This window comes from Manihot esculenta, chromosome 13, assembly GCF_001659605.2.
Source record: "Manihot esculenta cultivar AM560-2 chromosome 13, M.esculenta_v8, whole genome shotgun sequence".
In the NCBI taxonomy this organism is placed as follows: Eukaryota; Viridiplantae; Streptophyta; class Magnoliopsida; order Malpighiales; family Euphorbiaceae; genus Manihot; species Manihot esculenta.
In genome coordinates this window covers 31296706-31307908 of record NC_035173.2, presented here as the reverse complement: position 1 = coordinate 31307908, position 11203 = coordinate 31296706, and the positions used below count along the sequence as shown (strand labels likewise).

The 11203-nt window shown below is 35.6% G+C and overlaps 1 protein-coding gene across 1 annotated transcript; it reads right to left on the bottom strand.

The window, feature by feature from the left end:
- Positions 1-9181: 9181 nt before the first annotated feature.
- Positions 9182-10515, bottom strand: LOC122721528 (trans-resveratrol di-O-methyltransferase-like). The gene is made up of 2 exons (XM_043949390.1): positions 9701-10515; positions 9182-9587 (listed from the first exon to the last, which is right to left on the bottom strand). The coding sequence occupies exons 1-2, from the start codon at positions 10460-10462 to the stop codon at positions 9291-9293; spliced, it is 1059 nt and encodes a 352-aa protein (XP_043805325.1). The 5' UTR covers positions 10463-10515; the 3' UTR covers positions 9182-9290.
- Positions 10516-11203: the final 688 nt, after the last annotated feature.

The window sequence follows — 11203 nt, the reverse complement described above, 5'->3', positions numbered from 1 at the left end:
GAAATCTCCATTGGAATCCGAAATTCTCGGATGTCGGAGCCTTCTAGAAGGGTAAAATAAAGGTTTTCTAAAATGTTTTTATATGTTTTTATGGTTTTAATGAAGAAAGAAATTGAGTTTTGAAAGAAAAAGCCATGGAGGAAAAAACCCAGGTTTGGCCGCCAAACATTGGGGTCTTGCGGAAGCACCTTTGGCCCCCGAAGGTGGTCTGGCCAGCCACCTATAAAAGGCCCCATGTCTGAAAATGGGTGAGTTTTCTCTCTCTATTTTTGGGTATAGGTGAGATTTCGCCCTCCCATGGTTGATTTTATGTTTTCCTTCAATCTCTTCAAGTTTTTTATGAGTTTTTACTTTGTTTTGAAGATTTTTAAGCTAAGACCAAAGTTTTGAAGTTTGGAGACTCCCGGAGCTCGATTTCTCCTAATCTCCAAGTTTGGATCACATCTCCTCTTGATCTTCAAGAGGTAAGTGTAGATCCTCATCTTCTTTTATGTTTTAATGTTTTAAGTAAGTTTTGAGGGGTTTTAAGGGTGTTTAATGCATGTGTAAAGTAGATGTAAAATGTTAGGGTTTATGTACCCTTTATGCTAAATGTGATGCCATGTTGATGTTTGTTGGGGTTTAGGCTAGTTTTAAGCCCCTATATGCTTGAAAATGTATTTATGCATGCTTTTGAGTGTTGAGTATGAGTTTGGAGGGTTTTGGAAGGCTAGATGTGGGATGGCAGAATCGAGTTCTGCCACCCAGAAGAGCCCAGGTTCGGCCACCGAATCTGCCCGTGGCGGCAACTTTAGGCCACTTAAACTCGCCCCCGAAAGTTTGGACTTTCGGCTCTGGAGGGGAGTTTCGGCCGTCGAACCTGCTCCCGAAGGTTGTGACTTTTGGCTCTAGAATGACCTTCGGCCGCCGAACCCTGCCCCTGAAAGTGCCTGACTTTCGGCTCTGGAGGGACCTTCGGCTGTCGAACCTGCCTCCAAAAGTCCCCTGCCTAGCCTTCCTTTACCTGCTTTTCCATGCATGTTTATGATGTTTTAGGGGGTTTTTGGGGAGATGTTTAGAGTCATGATAGAGTTGTTTGGTCCCTCATTTAAGTCCACCTGTGTAGGATTGGACCCAAGGAACCGAGAAGGCCAGCTGTGTTAGCTGTTTCAGAGTCAGCTAGAGGTGAGTAGAACACAACTCTATTCTATTTCAAGCAACTAAAACTTTTAAGCATGTTCATGCATCATGAATGCCATGTATGTAATAGGTTGTATTGCATTAGAATTCACGAATATGACGCATTGCATTAATTATTGTTGATGTGGATGGTTATTGGATGATCCATTAGTCCTCGATATAATATGATATGGTACGGAAGTCCAAATCGAGGCCCATTCTACGCCCCTGGCACAGAGTAAGAGAAAGTCCAGGTCGATGCCCATTCTACGCCCCTGGCACAGTTGGACATGTTATGTTATGTTTAAGAGGAAGTCCTGAGGAGCTCCATCGAGGGCCGAGCATTTATTGGATATGTAGAGGGCTATTGGTGGCAATACCATCTTAAGGTGATTTACTTGTGTTGTGATGCATTTCATGATGGCATATCTTTATAAATTATTTTTACTGTTCTGCTTACTGGGCCTTAGTAGCTCACCCCTTTCCCCTAACCCCCAGGCTTGCAGGTTCAGGATAGACCGGGAAGTCGTCAAGGTTGAAGGTTATGTTAAGTGTAATAGTTTAGTAGTGGACATGTAATGTAAAATGGTATGATGTAATGTAATGTAGAGAAATGTTTTATGGTTTAGTATTGTGCTTGGTCCTAATAGTATTGGTAATCCCTTTTTGTACATGATCTATATGAAATGTTTTAATGATGAGTTATGTTGAACCAGGCTTGACTTATGATATGTTGCCCCACTAGAGCATTTGATGAGGGCTCTAGTGTGGGGTTTTATGTTTACAGTTATGGTGCATGCACAGGTCAAGCTTGGTATATGAAAAGGTTAAAGTTTTTATGCAAATGTATGATCATGTATGGGATTTATCAGGTATGACAGGATGTATGTTAGGCTTGCTACGGGTCCCGGCGACCTTAAGTCGATTTGGATCCTAGCGCCGGTAGCGGTCCGGTTTCCGGGTCGTTACAGACCTAAATACCTTTTGGACTCACTTTCTAATTAGTCCAAAATGGTTAACCCAAGTTACATAATAGTTTTTGCTAACTATTTATAAACCCATCAATTTTCCTATAAACAATTGAAGTGAGACACTACAATCCCCCCACTCAATTTTGTGACATTTTTGTCGTTGGTCCCACTAAACAAAGCCATAAGGCGAGTTCTACTAGGCCAAAAGAATAGGTGTTGGTCCCACTAATCAAAGCATTCATGTGGAGCCACAAGGTGTGTCTCCCCAGGCTCAGCTACCAAGTGTGAGTCCCCTATAGAAAATTCTAAGGCATGAGGCCACAGGGCAAGTATAAGTCAGGCCAAAAGATCGTACGTTAGTCCCACTAATTGAGGCATTCGAGGCAGGTTTCGCTAGACTCAACTACCGGGTGATAGCCCCATATAAAACTTTTAAGGCATTCGAGACTCAAGTCACAAGATAGGTGTTCACGGAAAAGTACTAACCTCAAGATTATAAGAAATCCTATAAGGTATTTCAGACCCAAGGCAGGCATTCGCCAGGCCATATATCTGAGTGTAAACCCCACTATTCAAAAGTTTTTAAGTTATTTATCACCACTCTATGATGGATGGTGTTAACTCTTAACAATTTTTAAGAAATTATTTAAGTCTTGCTTGACGATGGTTGGATGAGGGCTGTAAACGAGTACAGGGTATATAAATGCTCAGTGAAAATAATGACAAGATATGAGAAAATATTTTCATTAAAGTCAAAAGATTACATAAGAGGAGGATATCTTTAGGTCCCTCCTCCCAAATCTCTATTACATTAGTATTCTCTACATTTATTACATTATCTGTAGGGACTTGGTCGTTGGGATTGTCCTCAGCTTGTCCGTCTCCATCTCTAGTCTCATCTCCCTTCTCCTCCAGGAAAATGTCATCTATCTAAGTAACGTCTTCAAAAGGAAACCATTTTAGCAGCTCCTTCTTGACCGAGTCCTAACCTTGTATGAACATCTCCCCATCTTAGGCCACCGTCTCCTAAAGCTCTGCCTCAAGCTCAGCGACCCTGGTAGAGGTGGCCCAGGCCTCATCAGCTTGAGCCTATAGATCCAAGATTTGGCGATGTAACAGGGCCACTTGATCCTCGGCAGTCTTTGTCCGATTCTCAAGGACCAGCTTGCAAGCATGGGCCTCATCCAGCTTAGCCTGGAGCTTATCCACTAACTCCAGAGTCACCTTTATGGTGCCTTCCACTTTGTCAACCCGAGTCTTCAGCCTCGAGCATTCCTCGACCGAGAGCTTCCTTTTCGCCTCTTGAGTGCCAAACTCTTGCCTCAGGGTTTTGTGGCCATATAGGTATAGAGGGCACTCTCCAGGGCAGAGTGCATGACATTATTGAAAAGCTTATCTGTCTCGAGCTCATTTAGGCTGTGGCGATCCTCGGGCCTCAAGGCACTTTTGGTTAATATAATAGCTAGAGTATGATCATAAAGGAGAAAAGGTGCACGGTTTAGCATCAATGCTAGGCACTGGATGCTCGAAGGCCATGGGGATTCAACCCCCACATTCACAGGAGCAGGTTCAGAAGGAGTGCAGACAACAGTAGGAGGCTTGAAAGCTGGGGCAGAAATAGAGGCACTCAGGGCAGAAGACTCAAGCTAAAATTAGGCCGACTCTTTTGTTATAGGTTGGGCTGGAGGAGGAGAAAGCATGATCATTTCTTCTGCTGGGCGAGCATACTTGGGAGGGGGACCAGTAACCCCGGCAACAGCCTTGCCTTTGTGGGCAACACACACTACTTCAGCAAATTTGCTGCATGACTCAGCCATATCTATGAAAATTACAAAGTAAGTAAGGAGTTTGAAATCTAAAAGAAGGCAGAAAGAAAAGTACCTAGATCTCTAGCCAGAGAAGTGCTCTCCCCAAGGCTAGGAAGGTTGGGCGGGTGAGGACCTCGAGTTTGGCTCATCTGCAAATGACTTTGCCAAGACAAAATGGTATTCCTCATCGCCTGAGTGATGTCTATTTTCTTTAGGGACTTAGCCTTCGTCAAGAGAAAGGCTAAAGCTTCGTCCTCATCTCTCCTTGGTCGGATCCCATCCTTCCTCAATTTAATCCAAAAGTGCTAGCTCGTTTGAAGGAATCCAAAACCCCTAGACATTCGGTATTGGAGGCCAAAAAACTTATTTTCCCACTGCTTTAATGAAGAAGGTATCCGATCCAATATCGTCTAGCGTTTACGACCGTCAAAAAACTAGAATTCTTTATTTCTATGAATTCCCAATTGGTACTGCTATGAAAAGAGGGCTATGCTCGATTCGATATTGTTATCAAGGTAAACGAACTGGAAGGCCACCAAGATTCTCTAGCTATTGGGATGCAACTGGACAACTGAAAGTTCATGAAAACAAAGGACGTCAATAAAAAAGGGGTCCAGGGGAACTGCAGACCTACCTTCAACTGCTCCTCGAAAACCATAATAGTATCCTCTGCAGAAATCAAGTCATTCACACGAACCCTTGGAGAAGGGGCACAAACATGAAAAGTTTCTCGATAAATTTAGTATGTATCATAAAAGCAGTCTACATCTTGCTTCAATAGAATGGACGGGATGTCACCAATTGAGATATCTTCACTTTCTAGAGCTTCCTTCAATGGAATGATAGGGGTTGGAGCACGGATGGAGCCGTCGAAAGAGGAGCTTAAAGCGGAAGCTCTATTGGAGGTAAGAGAAGATAAAGTATTCCTATCCATTCTAAGGGAAAAAAGAACATAGAAATTATCGTGAAAGTAAGGGAGTATAATCAGAAAAGAAGGAGCGAACGAGTCTTCTGAAAGCAAAGATTACAGTTGAGAGCAAGTAACATTTGGGGAAGAAGAAGGGTTCTTATAAAACGATTTTGATGGCAGATTGTAAATGCGGCTCGAGAAACGGAGCAACCATCATTGAAGGGCTAGGTAGGCAAAACTACGTGAGTAGGAAGGAACCAATCTCTGTGGGCCACGTGCCCTAAATTGTGAGAAAGCTATCACCTTCGAATCTAAAGAATTAAAAAACCAGTGGAGGGCCTCTGATATTATATAACGATCATCCAAAATAAGTTATGAGCTGTCACCACAAGATAGGATCACGTGGCAAGGACATTATAAGTGGAAAACACAGTTCCATCTAAAAAAAGGAAGACTCGGACACCTCAACGCCTGGATTATCATTAAAACTTGCCCTCTTATGGATAAGACGAGTCTCGGTATAAAGTTACCGTTATCAGACATAATCTAATGTATTTTCATTGTACCTGTAATCGCGGGATCACCGACCAATTTGCTGATGATATCCCTTATCAAATAATCAGCCACATTATCACTGAATTATTAAAAAATGTTATATTTATCTCCATTTTCTTACACTATAAAAAAAGAAGGATCACATAGGTAAAAATATGTTATTCTCTTACACAACTACTCTAAAGTTCTAAACAATTTCATTCCCTCGCCCTTATCTTCAAGCTTACTAATTTGAGTATCAGAATTAGTGTCCACTTATATTCTCTTTCTTGCAGATCTAACCAACTACAAAATTTCCAGCGACACTATATATAATTATTACTATTACTCTATATATTTATCTTTTTATTTTTAAATAATTTTCGTTCACCCTTAAATCTTTAAGAAATTAAGAGTCAAAGTATAATTTAATTAGTTTTAAATATTAAGTAATAAATACTTTATCTATTTTAAACATATAATCATTTTTTCATATAAATTTGAATTAATGTATTTAATCATAATAAATATATTACAATTGATATTATTTAGTATATTACAACTGTTCATAAAATATTTATGTATACTTTATAATGAATATGTACAAGTTTACAATGAAGAAAAAAATATTAAAATTAAATTTTGATTAAGTTAACCATTATTATTTATTTTTACCAATCATTTTTTGTTACATGTAGTTGTTCTTCATTCACAATTTGTATCATAATATACTCTCACAATTACATATTTTTTATGGAAAAATATTCTAAAAAATATAAAATAATATAAATATTAAATGAAATACTCTTTTGCTAATAAATCATAAATATCTTAATATTAATTATATATAATATATTAAGAGAAGTTATTGATGTAAAATAAATTAAATAAATATTCTTAAAAAGAAAAAAGAAAACAAAGTTGGACAAATCCTATCTCACATTGGAACAACACAAGGAGGGATTCTCCTTTGCTATAAAAAGCAAGGTCATGCCCCTTAACCATATTTACATGTCCTTTCACATGCTGTGGATTTTCATTATAATAAAAATTATTTTAAATTAATTTTTTTAATGACCTTTAAATTTTGAATTCACAATTTTTACTCAAGCTTTTTAATTGAGTTTAAATATAAATTTATTATCCGACTCAAATTAAACTCCAATGTTATTAAAAATTTTATTATTAGACTTGCGTATATAAAGTTTAATTTAAGTCGAAACCGAAACTTTTAATTTTTTAATAAATAAATTTAAAATTTTAATTTAATTTAATTTAACTACACATTACACATTACACATTATTTTTTATTTTAACTGCGAATGTCTTTTTTAAAATTTGGTAGATGTTCATCTTTTGTAGTTGATTTTCTGGATTTTTCATGCTTTAATTCTTAATTTAATAGGTTTATATTGTTCTTAATTTTATGGGTTTGTGTTTTATTTTTTATTTTTAGTTATCATTATAAAAAATTCATTATTTTTTACTTGAAAAATAAAAATTTTGTTATAAATAAAAGAAAAAAATAGCTTACAATTGTTTTGTAAATCTTAGTTAAATTTCATAGAATTTAAAAATTCTATTTGGAAGTTTTATGTTCTCCATTTGAAAACTGACATATATAAATAAATAACGCCATTTTTTTAGTTCCCATCATTTTTTTTTAAAAAATTATTAATATTTTTTCACATATGAAACAGGCCATTAATTACTTTGTTAATATACAACTTATTTAAAAAGTTTATATATGTGTTTATATATATTGGTAGACTAAAGGTTTTTTTAAAATATTTTTTTTATCATTGATAAGAGAAAACACAGCAATAACCATAATTTTGGATGCAAGTTTCTTTATGTGGTTCTTTTGTGAATCGATACTCTCATTTTTTTTTTTTAAACCTAATTTTTTCTTTTCTCTTTCCAATGAAATACGATCTGCGTCAATTGACTATCGATAAAAAAAAAAATGTTGTTGTCCCTATTAAGAGCTGTGGGGATATTCCAATCGTCACTTATGATTTCCGTATGGTAGGAATATTTCTCACATACAATTCAATCAATTTTCAGAATATGCAGATCTCTTTGGCAAATTTATGACATCCTTTAGAGGGGTATCTATTATGCAATTAGAGGCAAAAAAAAATATCTGTTTCGATTTTTAATAATGTTGATTTTGAAGATATAGGAAATAAGGGCTCTTAGTTGTACAATCGATTTCTGTTTATTTGGAATGAGATATAAGTTATGTCGTCGGACTCTGTGAAAGTTAAAGTTTGTTTGGACATTCGATAATCTTTGAAAATGCGAAAGAAGTTTGTTGCAGATAATGATACTGTTTTTATGTGAAGTTTCACTATCATGTGGATGTTTTCTGTGACTTGCGGCTGAATTTGAAAAAAGAAGATATAAGTTTGGTTGGGGTGATTTCTCAGAGCACTTAATCATTGGAACCAGAGATCGACAAATCTGTGACTGTATGATTTTGAAAATTCTGCTCTATCGAGATTTGTATCAAATTTGGACAATTTATCAAGTTTGGACAATTTCTATTGATTTTGTCAAGTTGATGATACTTTATTTCAAGTTCAAAATTTTATTCGCTACAGTTTTATTATGAAAAATTCTGAGAGTATATTTTAACGTGATATTTCTGATTTCTCGAAATGTAATGATACGTTGGTAATTGTTGAAACTTTCACTCTTCGTCACTTTTTACTCTTTATGATAAAATTTTTGCTTTTTATTAACTACATTCTTATGGACTGTTTATAGGTAGTTCAAATTCTTCGATCTATATATTTAGATATTTTTAAATTGAGTTTGATTTTAAATGAGTCTAAATTTTCTTTACACTCTAAAATTAAAATTTTTATTAGATAAATTTATCGTCGTACCACTCTAACCGCTCATATTTTAATAATAATTCATCTATCTACTCGTATTTTAATTAAAAAATTTATTAAACATATCATCCCTTTATTTAAAATATTAATTTTTTTATTTAAAATAATATTTTTTTATTTAATAAAATTTTATTAATATACTAAGTAATTTTATTAAAAAAAAAAAAGCAGCAGGAAACAAAGCCAATGACGGGAAGGCAATGGAGGTTGGTTACACGAGAAAAAACAGTCTCGAAAACACCACTTCACCACCACCTATTGCCAGAGGAGAACCTGCTTGGAAAACACCATATATAGCCAACAAGGGACCCACCACTTCACCACCACCTAGGCCAGAGGAGAACCTGCTTGGCAAACACCATATACAGCCAAAAAGGGAAATGAGATGCATGTACAGTAGCACCTACTGCCTGACAGGCTTCTACTCCTTAGAGCACCAGCTCTCACCCACTACTTGAAAACCCCTACCGAGCACAAAAGTAAGGATTTCTCCAGATTTAAAACCACAAACCAAAGACGAAAACTAAAGAAAAGAAAAACAGCAGTAAAAACCATGCTCCTCTCATCAAGCATCGCTGTCCCAAAAAAAAAATGAAATCCATAGAAACAACTCTAACCGGTGGTAGCGATCAATCCACAGTCGTGTAGAGAGAGAGAGAGATCTCTCTGCCCAAAAAGGCAGAGGAAACCTCCTACTAAGGCAAGGAAGAGATCCAAGAAACTTTCTATATAGACTCAAGTAAGGTTTAGGTTGTTAAGTACCCACAATATTATTGATGGATAAATGATCAAGGAGGAGCAAAGAAGACCAAATATTGAAGACTGTTGGAAGCTTGAACTATGAAGATTATTAGAGCTTAGCATTATTAGACTTTGTGAAGAATGACAATAGGGATATTGAACTAAACAACGCATTTTGTATCAACCAAGAAATGAAAACATCAGAGACCTAAAATATAAATTGAAAATAAAGATAAGACTAATGAAGCTTGATAATTAAACTAAACTAAGGATAAACTTCAATGATGGATCTTAAACCCAGCACGGGGCTTATCTTATGATAACTAAAACCAGCATCAGAAAAGAGTTTTGCCCATTCTTTTTCATTCCTCTCTTTACCAGTAAGTAAGACCATCATCAGCATATCAAAGAAGAGTTGTGTTTCAGGGAAGTCATCATCTCTTTTGTGGTTCTCTATCATCATGTCTATGATAATCAACTTCCCTCCTCTGCCTTTAATGGCTTCTTTGCATCTCTTCAGTATCTTCACACATTCTTCGTCACTCCAGTCATGCAATATCGACTGTCCATCATTTGCCCATTAAAGAAAAGCATAAAAAATATTAATTTAGTTATTGAATGCCAAAAGCTATTGGTTTGCCTCCAACAACAGAGAAAGGAGAGGGTCAGGTTTACCTTGAGTAAAATTGCATCGGTAGGAGGAATTTCATCAAACATGTCGCCTCCAAAATATTTCAAGTTGTGAGTGCCTTGCAGACCAGCCACTACATGTGGGAGATCAAACACAGTGCAATCCAAATCGGGGAATGATTTAGCTATGGCTTTGGCCACAGTCCCTGTTCCACCACCAACATCAACCAATGACTTCAACCCCTCGAACACCCCCTTGAACTCATTGATCAGCACTCGCGTAACCAGCCTAGCATCACTAGCCATTGCTTCGTTAAAGAAATTGTTGAGATTCGGTTCGTGTCCATGATACTCCCAAAATGTCTTCCCATGAGCTGTATTAAATGGAGTAACATCGTCGTTTAGGAACCAAGTGCTCATATAATGCCATGGTCCTGTTAAAATAGGATCAAGCATGGCCATCAAGAATGGTGCCACACTCAAGGGGTTGTCCTTGAGGAGGAGCTGAGATGCATTGGTGAGAACATACCCTTCTTCTTCATCATTTTCACTGATTTTTGCTCGAGCAAAAAAGCCAGAGCGAACCAAAATGCGCATTAGGCGAGGGATGCAACGAGATTTGGCTGGGTGGACAGGCAAAGCAGAAATGAGGTGGGAAAGGGAGATGGGTTTGCCATGGCGCTGGATTACATCTGGGATTCCTAATTGAACTGCACATTTAAGGGACATGGAGTTGATGAAATTGAAGATGTGATTCCATACATGTGCTTGAGCTTCAAGAAGCTCAGCATCACCCAAATTAATCATCTTGAAGAGGTGCTTGTGACAAGTTTGCTATGGTAGATGTGCAATGCCTAGTACGCTATATATAGAGTGATGCTGGTCCAGGTATTTGGATTGAAAAATCAAAGTATAGGATTATATAATTGAAATATTAAATAAATTATTTTTATGAATAAGACTCGATCAACTTGATGTTAAATTTATATCATGCGTTTTGCTGACACTCCGTCATTACCAATAAAAAAAATAATTATTCATTCCCACTTGATGCAGGAAAAAAGACTTAAAAAAACTGGGCATTTCCTTAATTTTGAAATATATAAGAAAAATACTTATATGAATTTATGTAGATTTAGCTTTTCGTTTGTATACAAAAAATCATTTATATTTAAAAATATTTTTTATAAAAAAAAATTCATAAAAAAATTTTTTTAATGAAATAATTTATTTTTTATTATTTAATTTTAATTTAAAAATAAATTTTATTAATAAATTTATATATGAAAATTTTAATAAAAATTTCAATATATAAAAATGACTTTATTTTTTAAAAAAATAAAATCATTTTCTTTAAAATGATTTATTTTTTAAAAAAATAAAATCATTTTCTTTAAAATGATTTATTTTTTCTTTTAATCAAAAAATATTTTTTGTGAACTAAATTTTTTAAATACTCTAAATATCAAAAAATACATAAAATATTTTTTTAAAAAATATTTTCTGCGACACAAAAAGAATCTTATAATGTAAATATATAATGAGATC